Source organism: Aegilops tauschii, chromosome 5, assembly GCF_002575655.3.
Source record: "Aegilops tauschii subsp. strangulata cultivar AL8/78 chromosome 5, Aet v6.0, whole genome shotgun sequence".
Classification (NCBI taxonomy): domain Eukaryota; kingdom Viridiplantae; phylum Streptophyta; class Magnoliopsida; order Poales; family Poaceae; genus Aegilops; species Aegilops tauschii.
In genome coordinates, this window is record NC_053039.3 from 291,124,553 (window position 1) to 291,152,269 (window position 27,717).

The 27,717-nt window shown below is 42.5% G+C and overlaps 1 protein-coding gene across 1 annotated transcript; it reads left to right on the plus strand.

Moving 5' to 3' along the window:
- The first annotated feature begins 3,650 nt into the window (after positions 1 to 3,650).
- LOC109731824 (protein ENHANCED DISEASE RESISTANCE 2) lies at positions 3,651 to 26,588 on the plus strand. The gene is made up of 22 exons (XM_020290996.4): positions 3,651 to 4,043; positions 5,231 to 5,305; positions 5,447 to 5,500; positions 5,582 to 5,647; positions 7,387 to 7,442; positions 7,553 to 7,620; positions 9,322 to 9,447; positions 12,590 to 12,624; positions 13,429 to 13,529; positions 13,656 to 13,751; positions 14,078 to 14,142; positions 14,214 to 14,285; positions 19,385 to 19,549; positions 19,640 to 19,866; positions 19,970 to 20,036; positions 21,592 to 21,767; positions 22,318 to 22,419; positions 22,633 to 22,680; positions 24,475 to 24,618; positions 24,785 to 24,880; positions 25,164 to 25,265; positions 26,146 to 26,588. Exons 1-22 carry the CDS (start codon positions 3,783 to 3,785, stop codon positions 26,230 to 26,232), a joined length of 2,289 nt encoding a protein of 762 aa, XP_020146585.1. The 5' UTR covers positions 3,651 to 3,782; the 3' UTR covers positions 26,233 to 26,588.
- Positions 26,589 to 27,717: the final 1,129 nt, after the last annotated feature.

Below are 27,717 nucleotides of genomic sequence, written 5' to 3' on the forward strand. Positions count from 1 at the left end.
TTCTACTCGTGCATATTACATCAACACATAAAACCAGGCCCGGATGCCACTTTTGGGGAACGTAGTAATTTCAAAAAAATTCCTACGCACACGCAAGATCATTGTGATGCATAGCAACGAGAGGGGAGAGTGTATCCACGTACCCTCGTAGACCGAAAGCGGAAGCGTTAGCACAACGTGGTTGATGTAGTCGTACGTCTTCACGATCCGACCGATCAAGTACCAAACGCATGGCACCTCCGAGTTCAGCACACGTTCAGCCCGATGACGTCCCTCGAACTCCGATCCAGCCGAGTGTTGAGGGAGAGTTTCGTCAGCACGACGGCGTGGTGACGATGATGATGTTCTACCGACGCAGGGCTTCGCCTAAGCACCGCTACGATATTATCGAGGTGGACTATGGTGGAGGGGGGCACCGCACACGGCTAAAAGATCAATGATCAATTGTTGTGTCTATGGGGTGCCCCCTGCCCCCGTATATAAAGGAGCAAGGGGGGAGAGGCGGCCGGCCAGGAGGGGCGCGCCAGGAGGAGTCCTACTCCCACCGGAGTAGGACTCCCTTCCTTCCTTGTTGGATTAGGAGAAGGGGGAAGGAGGAGAGAGAGAGGAAGGAAAGGGGGGGCGCCGCCCCCCTCCTTGTCCAATTCGGACTAGAGGGGGAGGGGGCGCGCGGCCTGCCCTGGCCGCCTCTCCTCTTCTCCACTAAGGCCCATGTAGACCCATTAAACCCCCGGGGGCTTCTGGTAACCTCCAGGTACTCCGGTATATATCCGATAACCCCCGGAACCATTCTGGTGTCCGAATATAGTCGTCCAATATATCAATCTTCATGTCTCAACCATTTCGAGACTCCTCGTCATGTCCGTGATCACATCGGGGACTCCGAACAACCTTAGGTACATCAAAACATATAAACTCATAATATAACCGTCATCGAAACTTTAAGCGTGCGGACCCTACGGGTTCGAGAACTATGTAGACATGACCGAGACATGTCTCCGGTCAATAACCAATAGGGGAACCTGGATGCTCATATTGGCTCCCGCATATTCTACGAAGATCTTTATCGGTCAAACCGTATAACAACATATGTTGTTCCCTTTGTCATCGGTATGTTACTTGCCCGAGATTCGATCGTCGGTATCTCAATACCTAGTTCAATCTCGTTACCGGCAAGTCTCTTTACTCGTTCTGTAATACATCATCCCGCAACTAACTCATTAGTTGCAATGCTTGCAAGGCTTATGTGATGTGCATTACCGAGTGGGCCCAGAGATACCTCTCCGACAATCGGAGTGACAAATCCTAATCTTGAAATACGCCAACCCAACAAGTATCTTTGGAGATACCTGTAGAGCAACTTTATAATCACCTAGTTATGTTGTGACGTTTGGTAGCACACAAAGTGTTCCTCCGGTAAACAGGAGTTGCATAATCTCATAGTCATAGGGACATGTATAAGTCATGAAGAAAGCAATAGCAGAATACTAAACAATCGTGTGCTAAGCTAACGGAATGGGTCAAGTCAATCACATCATTCTCCTAATGATGTGATCCCGTTAATCAAATGACAACTCATGTCTATGGCTAGGAAACTTAACCATCTTTGATCAACGAGCTAGTCAAGTAGAGGCATACTAGTGACACTATGTTTGTCTATGTATTCACACAAGTATTATGTTTCCGGTTAATACAATTCTAGCATGAGTAATAAACATTTATCATTATATAAGGAAATAAATAATAACTTTATTATTGCCTCTAGGGCATATTTCCTTCAGGAATGACAGATAGATAAAATAATAAAAATGGTACATCAAAGAAAGTAAATTGTAATGGTGTATGCAATAAAAGAAGACAGACCCGAGGGGTCATATTTCACTAGAGGCATCTCTCTTTAGAGAGGAGTTGTTCATTTCAATGTCACCGAATTGTTCCAGTTGGTCTGACCGACAGTGCGCGAGTATATGTCCACCCACAAACGGTTTTGGAACATTCTTCAAACCTAGCTATTAGTGCCGCAACTTGCCTCTGCCGTCACCACGTTGCCAGACAATCGCCTCAACCTCCAGCAACCCCTAGCCACTGGATTTCTTCGTCACCAGCGTCAATCAACCCGACGTCACCGCCATAGCGAAACATCGCCAATTTAGGGTATGTTTCGACCCCCTTGTGCATCCAAATTCTGATTCCAAGCACAAGGATTGCCACAATATCTTTCTGTAAAAGGAGAGCCTTTGAAAGCCTCCGCGCGGCTGTGGCCAAGATACACTGCTAGGGTGCATGGGTCCTCTAGCTCCACTCTTTTATGTGTCTTCATGATTCGGGAAGATATTCACGCTTGGTTTTTCTTCATGTTATTTTAGGTTCAAGTAATTTCCTTCATTCACAAATATTATACATGCAATTCTGCCTTTCTGACAATTTGATAGTAGATTAATCCAAATAAATGTAAGATTTTGCATAATTTAACAATAAGATAATAACACATAAACATCGAAGAGTCAGTTGAAATATATCCTCCTCGGATAAAAAGACGAGGACAACTGCCACAAATGCGAAGAAAAAGGATGAAGGCCTCAACAACGCATGACCAACCGTTCAAAAAACCAGGGGTGATTAAAGGAGTCAAAAGAAACCTTTCCCAAGTTGCAACAGAAATGCGGGCATAGAGAAGGGAAAACTGAGTGTAGCTTAGATGGTTAGGTTTCTTATGGTGAAATTATCCTACCCGGGTTCAAGTTCTAGACTTGACGTCGGTGATCATATTTTTCTGTATTTATTGTAGGTTTTCTGACGATGTTTGTTTAGTGGAAGGACATTTTCGTCAATACAAGACGTCCATGATGGCTTCATCAATCTTAAAATGTTGTGTCAACTTAGTACTACCTCCATCCTGATTTATTGGTCCTCTTTGTAATCTGTGCCAAATTTTGACCAAAGATTTAACAAACAAAATGTTAATGCAATGATATAATTTTTGGTGACATGGAGAAAAAATTTGTTAGTTATATTTATGGTCGAAATTTGACACAGCATACAATGAGAACCAATAAATTAGAACGGAGGTAGTATATCAAAAGTGGTCGTATGGGTAGAGTATACGTGTGTTTATAGGGGCAAGTACATGTGTATAACATATATTATGTGATTGTAGCGTGTTCCAAAGACCGAGTATTCGCGTCACGTGCTAATGACCTTCGTTTTTTTCGGTTCACGTGCTAATGATCTGCAAAGGCACGCATTCACCCACGCTACTCGCAAGGCGCAAAACACAAAACCTTCCGTGCCAAAAAGTTGATAATATTCGTTGCCGTCACCGGCTCCTTGTACCCTGCATGCGAACAAGCTGAAACCCATTTCGTTCAACATTGTACTGCTGCCAAGTTTCTGACCGTGCAACGTGCATGCATGGTTCATGTTTTATATTTTTTCGACCTGTAATTCTCGATTAATTCAGTTACACCTACCTAACATTTATTTCCAGCCATTGACAGCTGGCCGCAGCCGACGTGCACACCCACCCAAGGGCTTTTTTTCAAAACATAAATAATCCGAGGACTTCTTCCAACAAAAAAGGAAGGCAGAGGCGACGGTGACGCGACACCTCGAGGCCAACGGCTACCTTTCCAGCGCAGCTTCGCCGTGATGGGGGCGGTAACATCTGAGCTGAGGACCTGAGGTGAGGTGTCCACGGCCCGGCCCCAGAAAATAATAACGTGAGAAGCCAAGAGCGCGACCGAAAATACCACTCGCCCCTTCGCCACCGGACGCGGTCGGAGATGGCGGCGACGACAGCGCAGCCGCCCTCGCCGCTTCCGCCGGCCGGCGAGGTGATCGAGGTGGAGAACTCGGAGCCGGGCTCGCCGGACGTCGGCAGCCGAAGCAGCGGCAGCGGCCGGAGCTCGTCGGAGTACTCCGGGTGGGTCTACCACCTCGGCGTCAACTCCATCGGCCACGAGTACTGCCACCTCCGCTTCCTCGTCATCCGCGGCAAGTGCGTCGCCATGTACAAGCGCGACCCGCACGACAACCCGGGACTCGTGAGCTCCCCTCCCCCCTCTCCGCGCTCTGCTCTCGCCGCTAGATTTTGGTTCTGATGCGTGTGATGGTCCCTTTGATTCTCGGGGATTTCGGTTTATGGCTTGTCAGGGTTGTGGATGAAGCCGGGACCGCTCAGTTACGTCTTGCTTTACTGCTTGTTTGCTAGGTCTGTCTAGTCACAATTGTGGGGTTTTTTAGATGAACTGCTGAATTGTGCGAATTATACTCTGTCGTTGCAATTCCTGACTTGATTTTGGCATGAGGTAGAGGCAGAGCTTTGCACGGGCGAGAATTGAAACGTCCATGGGAATTGAGAAAGCCTAATTTTGTTACGAGGGAATGTGGTCTCCATGCATTTGGATGTGTCGTATCTACTGATAAATGCTTAAATGTGCATCTGGAGGTTAATCTGGTTTGTAAATTCTACACAGTTGTGATTCAGTTGCTGCTATGCTAATATATGATGCACGTGCGCTTATTTTTCTGCTGAAGATTTTACCACCAAACTTGTCAGAAGTGAGGGAATTCAGAAGAAAATGCTGAGTTGTGTGTGCGTTTTCAATGTGTACCCTAAGGGGATTTTGACATCAATACCTTGGTCAGTGTGTCCTGCATGTGTCTTATCAGCTACAGAATACCGCATTCTCATGTAGGGGTTGTTCTGAGATGTTATAAAAAGGGCAGCCCGGTGCATGTAGCTCTCGCTTGCGTAGTGTCCGGGGACAGGTCCGACCACTTTGGGTCTATTGTTCGCAGCCTTTCTGTTTCCAGGACTCGAACCGGTGACCTCATTTTCACAAGGCAACAGCTTTACCGAGATGTATACCACGCCGGGAAAATTCTCCTTCGTTGCTCGCTGTTGGGCAGGACAAGTTCGCGCACACCGTCTTGAAAGTTCACCTGCCCGGCTCTCACAAACCAGGCCGGTCTTACCCATGGACCCACCTAACAACATGCTTGCCTTGACTTGATGGTCAACACAACATGCGGGAGTGGGTCTGCGGCCCACCTAGGCCACGTCCCATCAAGGGTGTGCGTCTTGATTCCCGCGAACTACTACCACATATGGGTGGACTTATGTTTGGACACTGCCACAAATGGTTCTTCATTTGCAGAATTTTATCTCTCAAGTTTTTCTTGGGCATTCTTGTGGAGGATTATTTTACTCATAAACATCTGCTTGTAGGAACCTATCCGAAAAGGTTTTGTCAGTCACACTCTTGTGGTGGAGGAGGTTGGTCGCAAAAAGGTCAACCACGGGGTAATGCCGTAATGGTCTAATTTTGTATTGGTGCTTCAGTTGACAATGAAGTGAATGAGCAGACATATATTCTTGCTTATTAAAGAAATATCTGATATATATATATATATATATATATATATATATGTTTTGAAAACGCAGGATGTTTATGTCTTGAGGTTGTACAGTAGATTGGATCAAACGAAGAAAGGAGAGGTATTCATCTTATTACACTCTTGTGTGTTTGCATACAGTTCTCCTGGCAATTAAAGATCTATGGTTACTGTCTTTTACTAGATTGCGTGTGCAACTCCTGGTGAAGCTCAGAAATGGACTGAAGCATTTGAACAGGCTAAACAACAGGTATTAAGCAAGTACTGTCAAATACTACTTGCTTTTATCCAGATAGAGTAGTTTTGGTGTTTATTGAAACAATACACCAATTCCCTTGTTCAACTGGACCAAGTTTTACCCTAACAAGCTAAAATAATACTTCTGTTTAAGGCACTTCTGCTGAAGTAAATATACCGATATAATTCATTTTCCTTATTTCCTACTCCCTCCGTAAACTAATATAAGAGCATTTAGATCACTATTTTAGTTATCTAAACGCTCTTATATTAGTTTACAGAGGGAGTACTTGCGTTATTAGTATTAAAATTGTAATAACTCACCGGATAATATTCTTGCTCTTTCTCTATGATATGAACTGCCATAATATTGCAAGAGAAATGTAGGTTTCTGATGAATACACAGAAGAATTTAGCATGTAATCAGGTGATTAATACTGTTGTGATCTGATTAACTTAAATTTGCAATGCAAGAGGCTTGTTACGGGCCACATAAGTGTGGTAAATATAAAGGACGTGACTACACAGTGTGCCCACCTAATCTCTTTGTACCGCGGTCGGTAGCCCGGTAGATCCAAGCGCGAGAAAGGAAGCGTGGGGTGGTCTTTATGTTGGGCTCTTGCTGCCCGCCCACCCCCCCCCCCCCCCCCCCCCCCCCCCCCCCCGCGCGCGCTGAGCTGGGGGGTGCATGCATGTCTGGCCAATGCATGCTCCCTACTAGCAGTCCACCAGCATATTGAATTCCAGAATTCCAGCAATGCATGCCTGGCAAATGATGCTCTAGTACTAGCATGTCCAGCCAGTGCATCCTCCAGTACATGCAGAGTTCAGCATGTCTCTTTACCTTATTACCAGTTTTTTTTTCTTCGAAAAAGCAACTACGCCAGGTTAGTTGACGCAACTGCCGGATCTTTTGGTACAGTTACCGGGTTTTACGAAAAGCAATTACCAAGTTCTCCGATTTAGCGACCAAATGTACCGAAACCTGGGGACTGTGCCAAAAGATCTGGCACATACAAAAGCAGTTTTACAAAATTGGTTGGTATAAGCCCACGAATCATCACAACCACATGTAAATATGGCACTTGAATAGTTTGTGCTCAAAATATAACTTGCTAGCTAGAAACCTGATTGCTGGTGTGAGAGAGGGAGGACCGGAGGAATGAGTCTAGAATTCTTGATTCTTTTTTTGTATGGAGAAATTCTGGAATGTTGAAGTGCTAGCAATTGGCATATACTTCCCCTGTTCCGAAATACATTGCGTATTAATTTAGTCTCAAGTCGAACTTTGTGAAGTTTGACAATGTTAATAGAAAAGTTATCAGCATTTACAGTACCGAAGCAATATCATTGGGTCTATCATGGCATATATTCTCATATAGTAGGTGTTGATATTTCTTTAATATAAACTTGGTCAGACTTTACAAAGTTTGGCTTCAGATAAAAATAATATGAATGTGTTTTGGAAAGGAGTAACATAAGAAGTGCATTTCATACTCTTACAATTAGTGCTCAGCACTTGTTCCTTGGTGTTAGTAGTGTCATTGTTGGTTTACGAGCCCATAACATAATTTAATGTATAAAATTGTTTTTTTGGATCATTGAATTGCTCATGTATATACAGGAGTTATTCTTTGTATAGTTAGAAGTTGTGCCTCCATTTGTTATGTGATGGATAATCAATCCCTGTTGCATTTGATTTGCTCTTGTTACTTTCACTTGAACATTCTTTTTATTTATATTTCATAACAGGCTGAGTATGACCTGACAAGAGGGGCTAACTGGAACAGATTGCAGAGTGAAAACGAGTATGGGAGTTTTTCAATAAGGACGATAATCAGTTCTTTATTTACCACTTTTGAAGTTAAAACTGTTTTTCTTGAGTCAAAGCATGACATATAACTGTTTACACTTGGAGGTTTAATCTCGATGGGCATCGACGTCGGGTAAGAAGAGGCTTGGGGAAACTTGTACGCATTGGCAAAGGTAACGTGATAAAGCTACAATATCAGTTTTTTCTTGACGGAGAACAGTAGCATTCTACTGCATGTATTTTTTGTACAACTGACAGAGAGAAAGCAAAAAAAGGGTGTCTAAATGAAGCTACCTATCCAAGATTAGAAGTTAGTGTAGGCTTTTCTGAAAGCCCTAATAATATCAACTTGTATGATGACTAGAAGGGTACGTGTACCTTTTTCGTGCCGTTCTTTTTCCCAGGGTTGTGGGCTAAAGGTTAGCTATTTCTTTTGAGCGTCTTTTTCGCAACAGTGCCTGTTTTTAGGTTGGCGTTCTTGTGTTTGCCAGCGTAGATGAGTCTCTCTTTTTTTTTTGCGTTCGCTCATTAGCGATTTGCAGCCGAACACAGCGAGTTAGCTCTAACGGAGCGAGCCAAGCAAGGAGCTAGGGAATTTCACTAGAAAGCAAACCAAATTAGCAACCTCTGTCAAGGCAGGAAGTCTAAGCAGTATAGAGTATGTAATGTAAAGATAACTAAATGGAGGAGTTTTATTGTACCTGTAGATGCCCTTGCCAGTGTGGAATATGGATTGGAAATGCAAGTTTCTCGCTGTACAAATGTGTACTTAGTTGGGAACCAATTCCTTAGCTGAGTAAACCATAAGAATGGCCAGTTCCTTAGCTTAGTTGGGAAATGCGTACTCAAGTCCAATTTCATTCTGGTAAATTTGTAAACTGCTATTATCTTCGGATTTATCCACCAATATGATTTTATTGAGAACAAAATTTGCTGGCTATCTTCTAGATGATTTGATTCATTTTGAGTGTCGTGTTATTTTACATTGAAACACACATTTATGTTTTATACTCTGCAAAAGTGAGCTTATTCCTATTCGATTATTTATGGACTAAAAGATCTACATATCGAGTAAATGTGACCAATCATATATTAATAATATAGTGAATTTCAGAAACCCCCATGTACTGTGACATTAGTAATAGAGACTCGCATGTACTTGTGACCTGCTAACACCCTACCACCCCGCTAAAAAGAACGTACCACACATTTTACAGCCATACTTGTGAACACTTGCAGGGTTAAAGGGACTGCAATGTCATCAAATCACAAGTACCTGTGGTTATTGAACAAAATACATTACCAACTAATGCCACAGCTCATGGGCTTTTCTGCAGTTTACTCTAATACAGTCATAGCCTTAGACATGAAGGGAATCACTTTGCCATCTCTTGGATCATCTTAATCACCTGAACCCTCAGGGACCTTTCCCGATCTTCCAGCAGCTTCCATTTCTGCAAGTACTTTGACAATTGGTACAACATCAGTGATTGCTTTGAGAAGTTTCCCCTCAACAGCCAATGATTCTGATCCCCCGCCCCCCCCCCCCCCCCCCCCCAACGATAAGTTGCACCTCCTAACCAAAGACCTCTAATAAAATCCTCCAAAGAGACTGGATAACTTTTGGATGTGAAAATTTCCTCCAGACAATTTGAGTTGCCATTGTATCTTAGTGCACATGATACCATGTTGAATGTCTTGCTCTATAATTTGTTTGTGGATTATCCTAATACTTTGAGTTAATGCAATTGCAAAGTATTATTATTTTTGAACTACATTATATTACCATAAACGTTACATTATACTAGAAGTTAAGTAAAACATGGCAGATTTCTTGCTTATCAACAATTCTTTTATTATGTCTTCCGTTACAGGACCAGAAATGCTGCTTCGGCAGTCCTCCGATCTTCAGAGCCATGAAAGGGTTAACACAAACTTTGGAGGTGATACTGGAGATGCACTTGAAGCACATGAATGGAGATTTGTTCGAACATTAAATGGTACTCCCTTCGTTCACAAATATAAGATGTTTTGGATATTTCAATATGGACTGAAATGAGTGAACAGACACACTAAAACTTGTCTATATACATCCAACAACAACAACAACAAAGCCTTTAGTCCCAAACAAGTTGGGGTAGGCTAGAGGTGAAACCCATAAGATCTCGCGATCAACTCATGGCTCTGGCACATGGATAGCAAGCTTCCACGCACCCCTGTCCATAGCTAGTTCTTTGGTGATACTCCAATCCTTCAGGTCTCTCTTAACAGACTCCTCCCATGTCAAATTCGGTCTACCCCGACCTCTATTGACATTCTCCGCACGCTTTAGCCGTCCGCTATGCACTGGAGCTTCTGGAGGCCTGCGCTGAATATGTCCAAACCATCTCAAACGATGTTGGACAAGCTTCTCTTCAATTGGTGCTACCCCAACTCTATCTCGTATACCATCATTCCGGACTCGATCCTTCCTTGTGTGGCCACACATCCATCTCAACATACGCATCTCCGCCACACCTAACTGTTGTACATGTCGCCTTTTAGTCGGCCAGCACTCAGCGCCATACAACATTGCGGGTCGAACCGCCGTCCTGTAGAACTTGCCTTTTAGCTTTTGTGGCACTCTCTTGTCACAGAGAATGCCAGAAGCTTGGCGCCACTTCATCCATCCGGCTTTGATCCGATGGTTCACATCTTCATCAATACCCCCATCCTCCTGCAACATTGACCCCAAATATCGAAAGGTGTCCTTCTGAGGCACCACCTGCCCATCAAGGCTAACCTCCTCCTCACACCTAGTAGTACTGAAACCGCACATCATGTACTCGGTTTTAGTTCTACTAAGCCTAAACCCTTTCGATTCCAAGGTTTGTCTCCATAACTCTAACTTCCTATTTAGCCCCGTCCAACTATCGTCAACTAACACCACATCATCCGCAAAGAGCATACACCATGGGATATCTCCTTGTATATCCGATTCAGAAAAAAGTGAGAACATCTTATATTTGTGAACGGAGGGAGTATATCCTTATGCTACACCGATTGGCACCCTAAAAAGCAATATGGTGCATCTGCCTATATTCACTCGTCGGTTTCCTCTCTAAAGTTATGCTTTCAGATGGTTACTCAAGTATATCTATATACATGAAGTCACACATATCATCTTTTGTAACTCTGTGCTTCACTAGACATGCAATGAGTTAGCATTTTTTGTAAGACACTGTTTTATCTTAATTCATCTTCTAATCTTCTGTAAGATGCTGTCAACAGTTTTGCGCTACAAGAGGAACCATGCACAATAAATTGAACTTGAGCCATATAGAGTTTATACAAAGTCGAGAATCCTGATCATACACGTGTGTATTTAACCGCCAGTTAATTGCTATATACCTCTGGTACATCAATTTAACCGCCAGTTAATCTTATTAGTTATCCCCACAAAAGCAAAATCTGATTAGTTTGTCCGACAGTTTGGAGCTATTGGCTATTTATAGCTTAATAAGGTACTGTGCATGTTTGCAGTTACGTATATCTTGGTCTTCTGTTCCGATGAATATAGTGATGTGGCCAACTAAAAAAAGTACTCCCTCTGTAAACTAATATAAGAGCGTTTAGATACTAGTGATCTAAACGCTCTTATATTAGTTTACAGAGGGAGTACTAGTTATATGGTCTTGCTACTGTGCTTCCATTTGATTACTCCAGCATGTCGGACTACAAAATCTTACATTGATCTGGAAGGATCTAACTTGATACTAGCAGTTCTGCAGTTTGCTATTCTGATATGAGAGTTATATGATTTATAATTGAGTCTGTTGTTGTAACCTGTGTTTAACTGTTTCTTATCAGCATACATAGTCGCATCACAGAAAACAATAGTTGATAAATCACAGAAAACAATAGTTGATAACTCATCCCCTACATATCAGCATTCCCTGAGTGCACTACTTTTGTGCCCATTATATATCTGCATAAAAGTTAGGGAGTAATTATGTGCTGTACCACAGGAACCTCACCCCCTTCATTTATTTTATAGTACTGAGAATTACAATCGGTCTTTGTTGTAGATTCTCACCAGATTTCAGATTTGAAGTCTTGAAATCTTAGACTCTAATACTAACCTTCACCGTCGAACACTACACATCAACATGGGCTTGATATCACATGCCCATCTTATTACATACTGCAATACCCGTGCTGAGACCTCTTTGATACCTCACTGAAGCTTGCCTCAGTTGCCACAACTTTGTCACCCACCACCATTGTTGTACTCACCACTAGGGCCATCATGTCTACCATGATCACCTTGACCACCTCTAACATGGCCTCTACCGAGATCAAGTACTCATCTGCCGACATGCCCTTATCCTTGGTCTCCATCATCTCTACCCAAAACAGCAAACTTTTACAGCTTTTCTTCTCTGCCTGCTTAATGTAGCAACTAGCAGAACAGCAGCAGCACAACACCACTTCTTTCCTCTTTTTCTTTCCTCCTAGTGATGCCAGCTGATTTGTGATTCCTCCTTCTAGTTATCTCTTCTAGCAGCCGCACAAATCAGACGACCTGAACATCTTCCTCATCTTCTTTCACGCAGCAGCCCAACAACAGCACGCAAAGCGCAAGTGCATCACTAGCAGAGGCCCATTGCTGGTGACCTAAAAGCACGGTGATACAGTTACTCTGTTGCAGCCTGCATGTGCACGCTCAAGACCACTGCTGGTCGCAGCTAGGGTGGGAAAGACAGGTTGTGATTTCCCACAAATGTCTGGTGGTGTGAATGAACAGAGGATGATAACGGAGGCAGTGATGAGGGGTGTGATTTAAGTTATCAAGTGGTAGCATGTAGAAATTAGTGGAATTATTGTGGGTCCCCTAGAAACTACACTCCCTCTGTTAGTAGTGCTAACTGCTATGAATTATGGTTAGGCTGTAGTACTTATCATTTTCTAATACTAACTGTATTGAGTTGCATGCCCGGTCAATTCAGTCAATAATCTAAGATGATCAAGAAAGGTACTTCAACACTCTTTAACAATATCCCCAGATGCAGATGAAGAAATATGAATTTTTTTCTCATTCCGTTGAGTCATCTCCAGATATCAGAAATCGGATTTATCTCTATTTTTGTTATCATCATGCAGGAATTAGAATTTTTGAAGATATTGCAAACTCAAAGGTGAAGTTCTTTTGCTTTTCAAGGTTAAATGTATAAGATATTGCTGTAGCTTATTGGTTAGATGGATGTGATAAGCTGATGCTCAATGAACTCTCGACTGCTTTTGTCATGATCCATTACCTTAATGGTTGTTGAGCTATCAATCTTTCACAAGCAATATGTAATTCTGTACTGAGCGATTAGCAATAAGCAAGCTGCATAACAGATTATGAGTCGCTGATATATGTCCAAATGAGTCAATGTTATGTAGTCAGACAACCCTATTCCATGACCATATTGCTAGCTAATACTTGTTTAGACTAGTTTCTTTACAGCTTTTGCCAATTCAAATATTTGACAGAAATCTGAAGTACAAAATTAGAACCACATAGCTATGTGCTTTAGTGAGTGAAATGCTTAAAGTGTTGGATTAATTGCTTCAGAGCATCCGCTTCCATCCCTAGCAACCAGCAATTTCTTTCTGAATGCTTGCTGTGGTTTAGGGCCTGTTTTCTCTGAAGCCATTGGTATCCCAATTCATTTATCACATTTAGCTTTTGTTTGGTTTTATTGCCAAAATTTTGGCAAGATAACGTTCCTATTTGTATCTTAGTTTCACTTTCTTGCTGAAAATTGGTCAAATCACGATGTTGATTTCTTAGTCAGTTTTTAATGCTAACCCTTGGAGCAAAGTGTTCAATTTTAGGCATGAAATGAGCATGCATCTCACTTTTCTAAAGCTGTTATCCACCCTTCTATTGCCCTTGTTTTTGAAAGAAATAGGCTCTGCCTTTAAAAACTTTTGCTAATTACTGCTTCTTGCAGGGTGGAAAGGGGATACTTCTCAAGTCTATTGGCGTGGTTGGTGCAAATCCTGACACTGTGTTTGAAATGGTTCTCAGTCGGGATAAGCATAAGCGGCACGAGTAAGCTAGCAGTTGATTTGGTCTTTACAGTAAATATATTAGATTTTTTTCTCTTTGTGGGTGAAACAAATGCATGTTATCTCTGAATACATTGCCAGCTAGCTCTAATAAGATTCTCCCATGCAGGTGGGATATGTTGATTTCTGATTTGGAGTTGGTGGAAACAATTGATGGGTACTGTGATGTGGTTTACGGGACCTATGAGCCAAAATATTTAAACTGGTACTTTCCTCTCATTGCAGTTTGGATTATTCCCTCTATGATTGTGATGCAATTTTAACAACAATGGCCTGATTATTAAAGAAATACTTTTTGCTCTATTTCTTTTGGTAAAAAGGCAAATAATTGTAGAAGATCTCAAATGATTTTTGAAGCACGATTAGTAGCCATTTTTGGAGATCTTGAGCTTAAATCATGCTTGTTTTAGGTTTAAGATATCACTTCTGCTTTAAGTGTGGTGATGTTAGGTTTATTAAGAGTTACTGTTGTGCCCTGTTCAGCAGTTTGTGAAAAATACTACTTCTACTAAGTATGAGGACTGTTCTCAGGTGGAAATCAAAGAAGGATTTTGTCTTTTCCAGACAATGGTTTCGTGGACAAGATGGGGCATATAGTAAGTAACATGATCTTTTACATTTTCAAAGTTAACTTAGTTATGTTACCTTTCTTTGTCCCTCTATGCAGACATTTTGCAGAGTCCTGCTAGTCACAAGCAAAAACCTCCAAGACATGGATATGAGCGTACACATATCAACCGTAAGATTGACCTTTCTGGATTAGTTTTCTTGCAGTTGTAGACCATGAGTCACTGAGTTCGTTTTATCTGTACCATAACTTTTGGCGTGTTCAACCTATGTTCAGAGAGTATGGTCACTTCATTTCAAGTTGTGTACTAAAAATAAATTTGCATATTGATGCCCTTTTGGTATATGTACATTATAAGTTTATAACCAGAAGTAAAACTAATTGATATTTCAACACTAACCCTAAATGGGTTGCATAGTTACTTTTACTATAGATTATATATCTTCTTGAAGGATCATTAATAATTCCCTGCGGTAAAAGTAAACTTGCTAGATCCTAACCTGAAATGGCTCACATGGTGGGGAAATTCGACCTGTGAAGAGTCACGATTGCCTTGCGTTGCACCCATGTCTTGTCACTGTAAGTCCGTAACGTGTGCACATCACACCCGCTGATGGCTGGGCCGTGGTCGTCCGCCTTGGGCCTGCGTCGCCATAGTGCATGCCGTTAGATGAATGGACCTTGTATTGCTATTGGGCCAAAGGGGCCAGAATATACAGAACTACAATAGTACATCTGCAAATATGATCCTATAGAAATCTGCTAGCTGAAGCTCAGAAAGGCACAAACTTTGTTGAGCTGAATATACATGTTTGAAGAGAAAATGGCTGTGTTGAGATCGAGTTTGTGCCTTAGTAAAAAATATTCTAGCTGAATCTCAGGAAGGCACAAAATGGTGATCCACAATCTGGTCTTGCACCTCGATCTCATGTAAGCATCATCCATGTCAATATGTTTGGTGAGCTCATGCTTCACAGGACCTCCAACAATGCTGATTGCATGGGTGCTGTCTGATGAGAGAGGATTTGGTGCAGTAGTAGAAACACCAAAATCATCAAGAAACCACCTCAACCAAGTGATGTCAATTTTGTCCTATGTAAGAAGTAAAGAAGAATTCCGCCTATGTTGTCTCAACATAGCCGGTCCCAAGCCCGTGTAAAGGAGGAGGGTTGTGATAGGCTTGGCGAGCCAACGTAAAAACTCAGCCACTCTTATGGAGATCAAACCCGAAAGATTTTCGTTGGGGCGTAACCCTCTCAGCGACGCGCCACATCGGAACCCGGGTGTGGTGTCAAATGGGCAAGGGCCGGGCCGCCACCCCCCCCCCCCCCCCCCCGGTGGCGCGCCGTATCTTGATCTGGATACGGTGGCAAGTGAGCGAGGATCGGGTCGTCGCATCCTTAGTGGCGCGCTACATCGGCGCCCGGATGTAGTGGAAAATGAGCAAGAGTCTTCGCATTTGACTCGACGAGTGCGAAGGGTAAGGAAGCAGCCGAGCCTAGGAGGATCCGCTTAGGTAGCTGGAATGTAGAGTCTCTGACAGGGAAGCTTTGGGAGCTAGTTGATGCAGCGGTGAGGAGAGGTGTTGATATCCTTTGCGTCCAAGAAACCAAATGGAGGGGACAAAAGGCGAAGGAGGTGGAGGACACCGGCTTCAAACTGTGGTACACGAGGACGGCTGCAAAGAGAAATGGCGTAGGCATCTTGATCAACAAGAGTCTAAAGTATGGAGTGGTAGACCATAGACGTCAAGAGATGTGGGGACCGAATATCCTGGTCAAGCTGGTAGTTGGGGACTTAGTTCTCAATGTTATCAGCGCGTATGCCCCGCAAGTAGGCCACAATGAGAACACCAAGAGGGAGTTTGGGAAGGCCTAGAGGACATGGTTAAGAGTGTACCGATTGGCGAGAAGCTCTTCATAGGAGGAGACCTCAATGGCCACGTGGGTACATCTAACACGGGTTTGAAGGGGTGCATTGGGGCTTGGCTATGGCACCAGGAATCAAGAAGGAGAAGATGTCTTAAGCTTTGCTCTAGCCTACGACATGATCGTAGCTAACATCCTCTTTGAAAAGAGGGAATCACATTTGGTGACTTTTAGTAGTGGTCAACACTCTAGCTAGATTGATTTCATCCTCTCGAGAAGAGAAGATAGGCGTGCGTGCCTAGATTGTAAGGTGATACATGGAGAGAGTGTTGTCCCTCAGCATAAGCTGGTGGTTGCTGACTTCCGCTTTCGGATTCGTGTCCAACGGGATAAGCGTGCCAAAATTCGCTAGAACGAAGTGGTGGAAGCTCAAGGGAGAGGAAGCTCAAGCGTTCAAGGAGAGGGTCATTAAGGAGGGCCCTTGGGAGGAAGGAGGGATGCAGACAATGTGTGGATGAAGATGGCGACCTGCATTCGTAAGGTGGCCTCGGAGGAGTTTGGAGTGTCCAGGGGAAGGAGAAGCGAAGCTAAGGACACCTGGTGGTGGAACGATGATGTCTAGAAGGCGATTAAGGAGAAGAAAGATTGCTTCAGACGCCTATACCTGGATAGGAGTGCAGACAACATAGAGAAGTACAAGATGGCGAAGAAGGCCGCAAGGCGAGCTGTCAGTGAAGCAAGGGGTCGGGCGTCTGAGGACCTCTACTAGCGGTTAGGTACGAAGGAAGGTGATAGGGACATATAAGATGGCCAAGATCCGAGAGAGGAAGACGAGGGATGTTGGCCAAGTCAAATGCATCAAGGACGGAGCAAACCAACCCCCGGTGAAGGACGAGGAGATTAAGCAGAGATGGCAGGAGTACTTCGACAAGTTGTTCAATGGGGAGAACGAGAATTCTAACATTGAATTGGACGACTCCTTTGATGAGACCAGCGGTCGTTTTGTGCGGCGAATCCAGGAGTCTGAGGTCAAGGAGGCTTTAAAAAGGATGAAAGGAGGCAAGGCGATGGGTCCTGATGAAAGGCCTCGGGGACATAGCGATAGTTGGCTAACCAAGCTTTTCAACCTAATTTTCTGGGCAAACAAGATGCCAGAAGAATGGAGACGGAGTATATTAGTACCAATCTTCAAGAACAAGGGGGATGTTTAGAGTTGTACTAATTACTGTGGAATTAAGCTGATGAGCCATACAATGAAGCTATGGGAGAGAGTCATCGAGCACCGCTTAAGAAGAACGACAAGCGTGACCAAAAATCAGTTTGGTTTCATGCCTGGGAGGTCGACCATGGAAGCCATTTTCTTTGTATGGCAACTTATGGAGAGATACAAGGAGAAAAAGGACTTGCATATGGTGTTCATTGACTTGGAGAAGGCCTATGATAAGATACCGCGGAATGTCATGTGGTGGGCCTTAGAAACACAAAGTTCCAGCAAAGTACATTACCCTCATCAAGGACATGTACGATAATGTTGTGACAAGTGTCCGAACAAGTGATGTTGACACCGATGACTTCCCGATTAAGATAGTACTGCATCAGGGGTCAGCTTTGAGCCCTTATCTTTTTGCCTTGGTGATGGATGAGGTCACAAGGGATATACAAGGAGATATCCCATGGTGTATGCTCTTTGCGGATGATGTGGTGCTAGTCGTAGTCGGACGGGGGTCAATAGGAAGTTAGAGTTATGGAGACAAACCTTGGAATCGAAGGTTTTAGGCTTAGTAGAACTAAAACCGAGTACATGAGGTGCGGTTTCAGTACTACTAGGTGCGAGGAGGAGGAGATTAGCCTTGATGGGCAGGTGGTGCCTTAGAAGGACACCTTTCGGTATTTGGGGTCAATGCTGCAGAAGGATGGAGATATTGATGAAGATGTGAACCATCGCATCAAAGCCGGATGGATGAAGTGGCACCAAGCTTCTGGCATCCTCTATGACAAGAGAGTGCCACAAAAGCTAAAAGGCAAATTCTACAGGACGGCGGTCCGACCCGCAATGTTGTATGGCGCTGAGTGTTGGCCGACTAAAAGGCGACATGTTCAACAGTTAGGTGTGGCGGAGATGCGCATGTTGAGGTGGATGTGTGGCCACACGAGGAAGGATCGAGTCCGGAATGATGATATACGAGATAGAGTTGGGGTAGCACCAATTGAAGAGAAGCTTGTCCTACATCGTCTGAGATGGTTTGGGCATATTCAGTGCAGGCCTCCAGAAGCTCCAGTGCATAGCGGACGGCTAAAGCGTGCGGGTAATGTCAAGAGAGGTCGGGGTAGACCGAATTTGATATGGGACGAATCCGTAAAGAGAGATACGAAGGATTGGAGTATCACCAAAGAACTAGCTATGGACATGGGTGCGTGGAAGTTTGCTATCCATGTGCCAGAACCATGAGTTGGTCGCGAGATCTTATGGGTTTCACCTCTAGCCTACCCCAACTTGTTTGAGACTAAAGGCTTTGTTGTTGTTGTTGTTGTTGTAAGAAGTAAAGAAGAACGTAAAAAAATGTATATCGACTGTAATTTTGTTTTACGCGATGTAAAACTACAAACATAAAAACACGTCATAAAATATACATATAAATGTAATTTTTGTTGTTTTATGACTCATATCTTGCTTTTCTTATGCCGATTTTTACGTAGTGGATTAATGCCGATTTTTGTTGTTCTATAACACAGCTAGCTATTTATTTGGTATTGTAGGCGTAGATATTTGTCAATAAACTTAGTCAAAATTTACAAAGCTTGACTTCTTTAAAAATCTATATGAACTATATTTTGTTACGGAGGGAGTATTGCTATTGGGCCAGAGGGGCCGAATACACAAGTAAATATGCAAATATAACCGTCTAGAGACGAGAAACCAACAGCTAGCTATTACACCTGACAATTTAACCATATACGAAGGAGAAACAACACAGCTAGCTATTACACTTGACACATGTATGGCGATCGTCAGCGGCAAGGCCATAGTTGCCTGTATCAGAGCCAAGAGGTCTCCAGTTCAAGACCTGGCCAATGTGCTATCCACAAAAGTTGTTTCCGACTTCATTGATAACACGTTTGAGGCCTGGTGGAGCCTACACGTGAGAGGGGGTATTGAAGTATATGTGGATAGCCCTGCCTTCTCCATTAGTCGGACTTTTGGTTCTACTAGTTGGTGCATGGAACTTAATAGCATGAAGGTCAAGATGAAATAAATTGCACCTGCTATAATCAACATGGGTGGAAAGTGCCTTTACACATAAATGGCTTCAACCACTATTCTCGTAGTTGCAATACTGAAATTTGTCCAATTTTTTTACATTTTGTTGGAATTTATCAAGTGCCTTAACCTTGTCCTTCCAGCCACAACATGGGAAATAAAGAGGTTAAACACATCAGAATCTACTCCGAAGTGCATTGTTACTCGCATGGTAGAGATCTCCCCATGTTTCTGGGACAGATGGAGGAGAAGGACCTCCTCAAATTTTGAGAGAAGTATCCCTTTTGCTCTGCTCAGCCAAGTAGCAGGTTGATCATTCTTTCTTTTATTGCAAAAAATATTATCTCGCCAAATTGGATAATGCAATGACGACGTTGTTTGCATATATGATTGAACAGGTCTAAGAGAATACTTTGCAGCAAATCCAGCCATCACACCTGATTTGCCTTCAACAGTAGTGAAGTCAAAAGTATCTGAATCCTTGATCATCCAGAGTGAACTTGAATATTCGGAACCTAATGATGAGTTCTATGATGCACTTGTTAGAGGAGAATCCTTTGAAGGTGATAGTGATGATGATGATAATGATGATGATGATGATGATGATGATGTTACAACCCCGAAGGTAATATTTATGGTTTTAAACCATAATTATGTAATCCAAACGGTCATATTGTTGTGTTCAATTATAAATGGAGATCCAATTTTCTGTGCAAATTTCTATGCAGGCTGGAAAGGTGAAGTTGAAGAACGTATCATGGGCCATTGCAGGTTTAGCTATGAAGCGAACTAAAGGTCATAATGATAAAACACATGAGATATTTCTTCAGCACCACCGAGTCTTATAGTGATGCACACCAACATATATGCATGTGTGCACATAGACAAACACCAGTCTGTATACATTTGTGCCAGAGAGATATGTATATACACGCCCGCCAAATAAGATTTGTATATACACATAGGCAAGTCCTCAAGTGTCAATTGCACATATATTGAATAGTGTGTTGGGGAAGCACAAAAGCATGGTGTTTTCATAGAGCACATTTGAGGCAATATGTTCAGATAGTTTAAGGAACATTTTTTTGCAGGGGAGATAGTCTAAGGAACATACTTGGCTATATTTGCGAAATATGATGCTTATTAATATTTTTTGAAACAACACCCAGAAATTGACAAGGAAACTATGTATCAAATGAAACCATACCATGTATTTCAGATACATGCTATATTACTCTAGGTTCACGGTTATCTGTAGGGCACCATATTGTAGGGCACTGCTATGGTGCCTGACAGGCTGCCACAGTAATGTACTCCCTCCGTTCCACACGTATTTGGTAACACGCTAAAAACTCGAGTCACATCTCTCTTTGTATGGCAGTAAGCACATGCAAACATTGGAAGTAATTTGACCTATTTTGTTGACATGGTAACAGCTAGTAAACTGTAACCACTGCCTAACACTACGCTCTTAAAGTTAATCAGGTACATTTCGATTTTCCATGTTTCTGTAGTACATTTCGTTTTTCCATGTTTCTGTACTGATACCTGTCCGTACAAACACTCGTAGTCAGTAGTAGCATCCTTTCAAAATGTAAATCTAATATCTTCACTTCATAATTTATTTCAACTTGTTGATTGATGTAAGGAGGCATCCAAATTGTAGTAGCACACATTTACTCCTTCACCTCTTCAAGTGCTATACTGCAAGTTGCTAGTTTCACTCATTTTGCATATGATTAGCTATGTGGACTATACTAAAGAAAGATTGAAGTCACCAATTGATATGTCTTAATTCATCCAAACTGATGGTCTGCGTGTTGCATGTTGTTTGATTTATGATCCGGTCATCCTGTTGCCGCATTCTCTGAAAAAATATCTTTTGCCTACGTAGATGCCTCTCAATTAAGACATGTCAACAAATATGCACTCTGTCGTGGGAGTTTGTTTTTCTGTTGCTTCAAGGGCAAAGGGAACAATAGTTGGTGCACACGTAGATGCCTCTCAATTTGATTTGTCTCCTCGGCAGGGTAATAAATACGAGGGTGATAAGAATCACTATAGTTGTACATATATGTCCGTCATTCCCAAAAAGAGGGTCAAAATGGGTAAAATCTATACTAGTCCATATATGTCAGCCAATTTCATTTATTAACTAGCTGAGGAAGAATTTGCAAATTAATAAAACCCGGTGGACGAATTTTCCATCTCCAGGGGAAAAGAACATCATCTCCTACTAGAATCCAGAGTTCTGGATTGGTGTATCATTGTTTTGCTGTTCTTCTCAAATTTGGTTTTTGTTTCTTATTCAACTCCAAGTTGAAATTCTTGTTCATTTTTTTCCCTACAGCTTCGCTTGAGAGGAGCGAATTGGTTACAAACTCTATTCCCATAGCTATTGACTCGAGCCATTTCCATGGCACCGTTCGACAAGCGAAAAGTGAAGATGACCCAAATTCTTGGAGTTCACCTGGTGGAGAGAAGTTTATGATAAGAGGGAAGACTTACTTGACAGATTACGCCAAGGTCAGATATTACAAGTATTCTACTAATTAATCAAGAGAATTATTAAAACTACCTTATTTACTTCTCCACTAGTCAATGACAAGAACGAGCCGTTATATGGTTCTACCGTTTCAAAGATCTCAGGATAAGGTTGCTATGGTTAACAAATGTGGCTGCCTGAATGCTATTGTTATGAAGGACCTATAAGTTTGTGCAGCTGTCACTAATTAACTTCCTGTCGAACTGGTTAAATATATATTCACCCAGCATTTGGGTATACCACTTAACAGGTAGTCCTTTGTTTTATTAATGCTGTTATGTTAAGGTTGCTGCACCTGCATGCGGCTAGTGCTTCCACATCTCCAATCTAGTTTCTGTACATCTGATATAGTGAGGAGGTATGCTTTGTGTGAAAACACCTATCCCGGCAAGGTCAATTGAGAAAATGGCCCCAATCGGCTAGAGATCTTGCAATTAATATAGAGTTCATTTTGGGGCCAGAATTACTTCTGACACTGTTTTTGTTTCTCCTTGTTTGGCCTGTCTCTTAATGTTAACTTGATTTAAACAGATTGCTGGAGGTGATCCTCTTCTAAAGCTTATTGCAGTTGATTGGTTCAAGGTTAATGAGCGCTTTGACTCGGTTGCCTTGCACCCAAAAAGCCTTGTTCAGGTAAAATTGTTGAATGAGCATTAATCCCACTTGCAAACCAACACCACTTTTAGTACAGAGAACTTCGTACAAACAGCTTTCTAGTATAGGTTATAGTGGAAGCTTCCTTGTTACATTAATGCAGACTCAAGAGGAAGTTGCTTGTAGTACTTTACTCTGACATGACACAACATATTAGTATGCTTAATTTTTTTTCCGATATTTAAATTACAGTCCGAAGCTGCAAAGAAGATTCCCTTCATACTGGTTGTAAATTTACAGGTAAGTACTGTTGTCAGTTTGTTATATTATTAAATTTTATACGCTGTCTTAAACAGTGGCTGCCTAGGTGCTATGCACCACCCTGCCGCTGGCTTAGCACCCTTTTTGAATATGTTTTCTATTTTAGGTAGTTTGAAGGATAGAATATTTTTTGTATTTTAGGTAGTTTGAAGGGAAATTGTACAGCACCCTTTAAGAATATGTTTTCTATTTTAGGTAGTTTGAAGGGTAGAATATTTTTTGTATTTTAGGTAGTTTGAAGGGTAGAATATTTTTTGTATTTTAGGTAGTTTGAAGGGAAATTGTACAGTATTATAGCCAATAGTTTGAGAACTAAACAAATATGTGGATTCTTTGATACAGCTTTAGATTTTATTGTAAAAGTTCACAAGTGATCTTACTGCAATCTTTAACCAGTTATGGTCAGCTAAAGAATTTTTTCTGGAGCATACATACAGATACAGTTATAACCAAGTTAAAGTTATATCCATCAATTTAGGAACCTTCGACTGCATACAACATTCTCTGTACATGCTGAAACTATATCAGTTACTGCGTAGTAACCAGGAAAGCGGGTCTGTGTCGTGTCCCACCTGGGTTCGATCTACCCCAATAAGTTATCAAATACTACTGGCAAGGGGCTGTTATATTTATCTAGCTGTTATATGAACCAAATACTTCACATTTTTCATATGACCAATGTGCAAACAGACAGTGTGCACACCCTCAATCATCATAAATCCTGCCTCCTACCGATCAATGTTGCGGATGACAAAACCTCCAATTTAGCAGGTCTTCTTGTTTGCAAAACTACCACAGCCTCCCTTTGGTCTATTAAAACCCAAGACCAGTGATTTCGTCCCTCTCGTTGATCACCGTCACTAAAGCTGCCATGAGCACTCCCATCTTCGCAGTCACAAGCTCCCAGAGGGTGTCGAATGTTAATACTCGTATATATTAGCCGTTGTGATATCCCCATTATATGAGGAGTTTTCTGCATACTATACCGCACATACACGTGTATATAAATATCAGAGCCCTAAGATTTTTTTCCTCCCCCACATGCGCAACCCGTGCTCTGTACAGATCATATTTCAGTCTTGTATTCCTCGTACCCCGTAAACTTCAACATATCGTAACCCCCCCCCCCCCCCCCCCCCCTGGCCGCTCCTGAATGATAGCCTGAACACCAGAGATATGCTCCTGAGACGCCAATTCAGTCCTCCTAGTGGCACTCAGCATGGATACTCTGGCAACTCGCAATCGCCTCTTCTGGCTCTGTTGCTTCAGTGCTTCCTGCTGGAATATCCTTGGAATTAACTTTGATCCCCATCTGTTGTCTATGGAAGAGGTGATATCTAAGCTGAAGCTTAAAGTTAACAAGCCTTTTCGCCTTTGAGGTCATGAAGATTGTTGATGGGATTGCTCGTAGCAGGGCTTCATGGCTGTTTAGTTTTAGAAGGGACGTCTTCTTTCTTTCAGAATGAAGGAACATTTTAGCTTCTTCTCTTAGATCTTGGCTTGATCTTCTTGTTTCCCTCCCTCTCTCTTAGTGCGGCTTTCTCTAATCCTCCCCTTGTATAGCCCTCCTCTGTCGCCCCCTCTTCTGTACATTCCTCTTGTATATAGTTAAATAGATTAACAGTTGGGACCTCCCCGTTCAAAAGGGTAAAATGCTGAAGAAGCACACAATTTCTCTCATGCAATATCTAAATCGTCTCATATATGTTGTCATCTTTGTTGTATGGATGACGTCCTGCACAAGTGATTAACTCCATTTGGATAAACATGTAGGTTCCAGCAAAACCAAACTATAACTTGGTTATGTACTACGCAGCAGAGAAGCCAGTGAACAAAGATTCTCTCTTGGGTAGATTCATTGATGGAACTGATGCATTTCGAGATGCCAGATTTAAGCTTATACCAAGTATTGTTGAGGTATACACTTTAGTGTTGTATCTTATCACCTTGCATGTTACTATTTTTCTTGACTAATTGCATATCACTATTTTTGCATGTCACTGTCTTCTCACCTTGCATGTGACTATTTTTCTTGAGTAATCGCATGTTTTTGCACGTGAACTCACGTACAAAATGATCTCAGGGTTATTGGATGGTAAAGCGTGCAGTTGGGACGAGAGCTTGCCTTCTGGGGAAAGCAGTGACATGCAATTATCTTCGGCAGGATAACTTTCTCGAGGTACTTGAGTACTACAAAACTTTGCGTTTGTTGAACACCCCTGGTATATGTATCTCTACCACGCATCCCAATAAGCCCAGTGGTAAAGGTCAAATTCGAAGCCAACTTACAAAAGAATGCACGTATATTCCCCACCAAAAAAAATGCACATATATAACAAATTTAGATGAAACAATGGTATTGATTTTTCTGTTGCATATCTGTTTTTTGCCAACTTTCCAGTGTTATACTTTTGCTATGTTGAATCTGAACAAATCTTGGTATAAATGAAATAACTTTGCAGATAGATGTTGACATTGGTTCCTCTTCTGTTGCACGGAGCATTATTGGCCTAGTCCTGGGATATGTGACAAGCATCGTCGTAGATCTTGCTATTCTAGTTGAGGTATGGTCATACAAATCAGACTTTGAAACGCCCTTTTTTTTCCGCAATTTGCTCACATAGTTGATGGTAGATTCCAGCAAATGAATAATCACAAATATCTATGGCACTTCGAGCTATCTTATTTATTTAGCACTTCAATGTGCCAACAGAATCCAAAACTGTGCAAGCCTGGGAGTTCTTTTTAGAAACACATTACAAACGAAGACGCTCACATACACACACATACACTAACCCCTATGAGCACCTCCGAGAGACTGAGCCGGCAAATCTTGAGATTGACGAAGTCGCCGCAGGCACCTCGTAGTCGACGGGAACGCTCATCTCCCACTAAACGCACATCGCCGGAATGCCTGAAATAAATCCAGAAAATGCGAGGACCCATGCCAAGTCTAGTACTTGAACCTGGGTGAGCTGGTTCCACTTCCACCACAAGGAACCTAACCTGGATGAGATTTTTTATCTTTCTCATTTTCGCATTTGGTATTCTGTTCATCTCAGTGATAATCTGGCAACAGAAGTCATTGTTTTTCGCAAAACTGGGCAAACGCTCTTCGCAATGATGATTCAGGGAACACCAGTGCAAAACTGATGAACACCTAACCTTGAAGCCAGCTGGTTTTGCAAGACCGGCTTGACAGCTTTTACACAATTCTTCGACTCTTTCTATCAAACCCATCGTTAGTGGTTACTTAATCCTGCAGAAACTGCAATTCAGAATGTTTGTAAGACTATTCTCCATTTGATCTGGTCATTCCCGGCTGGTTTATGTCATGCTTGTCTTTGATCCCGCTCTTTTGGGGGACAAAGGAAATGGCCTAGACTTCACAGTTCACACTGTGCATCAACAACGCGAGCCATGCTAATATGTTTGTGTTTGCAGGCAAAGGAAGAGAAAGAGCTGCCTGAGTACATTCTTGGCACTGTTCGTCTAAACCGTGTAAATCCTGAGGCTGCTGTACCAATCTAAGTTAATTCCATTTCATCACCCCTTCTATGGCACGGTAGTAGATCTGCGCAATTTTCTACCATAATCTTCAGTTCTCCGAGGTGCACATTTGTAAGAAGGAAAACATGGTCACTATGTAATGATCCCAGGTCGAGAGCTGTGTCACATCACATGTATAGAGTACATACGTGGTGCCTCTAGTGCATGGAAGAATACTAGAAATACTTATATCGACATGGAAGAAGAGTCTATTGGCTAATGACATATGACGCGAGCAAATAGACACGGGAAAAGGTCGGTTGTAGAAAAAGAGATCCAGGATACTTTTCTTTAATATTGCAAATAAATAAATTATCCATGATATTTGGAATACAAAAGTTCGTAAAACTGGGACATTTACTTGATCCAAACATCTCCAAGCATTTACAACTATAGTTTTTCTACAGGCATGATATCCCTATGGAACTCCAAAGAGAACTTTGCATCCAAAGAGGGATACAAAATTTAAAGGAACTTTCAGCAAGTGGGAGAGGCTCCTACTGTTCTACTAAACTAAAAACAATCTCTGTACAAAGCAATTAATACTCTCTCCCAATTCCTCATGCAAGAGGGCCAACTCATATGATCCTTGGGCTTCTGCAAGGCAACAGCTATACAAACTCAATGTTTTAGTCATCCCGTAAAAAAAATAACTCAAGGTTTTAGTCCATGTGCATAGAATTAGGAGCATCCTCATAGGCAGTGAGTTGATCATAGAGCTCAGCAAAGCGCTCAACATAATCCTCCAGAGAACTGGTTGGAGCAATTCGAAACAATTTTCTGAGAAGAGTTTGATGTTGATTATGGCCAAACCTGCTCTGAAGTGGAGCACAAAAATCAGTCCAACTGAAATTGGGGCATTAATCTTTGCACTGATTCGAGCCACCTAGCAGCAGCACCTTCAAATTGAGCCGTGGCCATGGAAATCTACCTATGCATTGGAGTACCCTAGAGACGGAACTGATCTTCGCATCAATTCTGCCACAACCTTGGATTGGTGTCGTCAAATTTCGGAAGCTCCATTGGTAGAGAAAACAGGGAATGTTTAGTAGCATCCGCAACATGGAAATGTCGAGGGGAAAATTTTCTTGGAGAAGAATTAGCGCGCACCTCGGTGGCGGCACCGCCACGACCATGACCAGCGTTCCGCGACGACGAACTCCCGTCCCCCTTGTGGCCTGGATCCGTGGTCTCTTGCTTGTACATGCTCGCCTTAATTTGCTCCTGATCGAGCGCAAGCTCTTCACGGACCCCATCCACCCGCACCGACATGAGGCCATCGAGCGTGGCATTATTCGCCTCTAGAAGTTTGCTCATGGAATGGAGAAGCGTGTCGCTGACGATCTCGTGGTGGAGGAGCTCGTAGACGACGCTGCTCTCGGGGTTGAGTTCCTCCATGGCTTGTCGGCGGCGGCGGTCGCTGAATCGAGTGTGTGTGGCGGTCAAGCGGGATCTCCAGGACGAAGG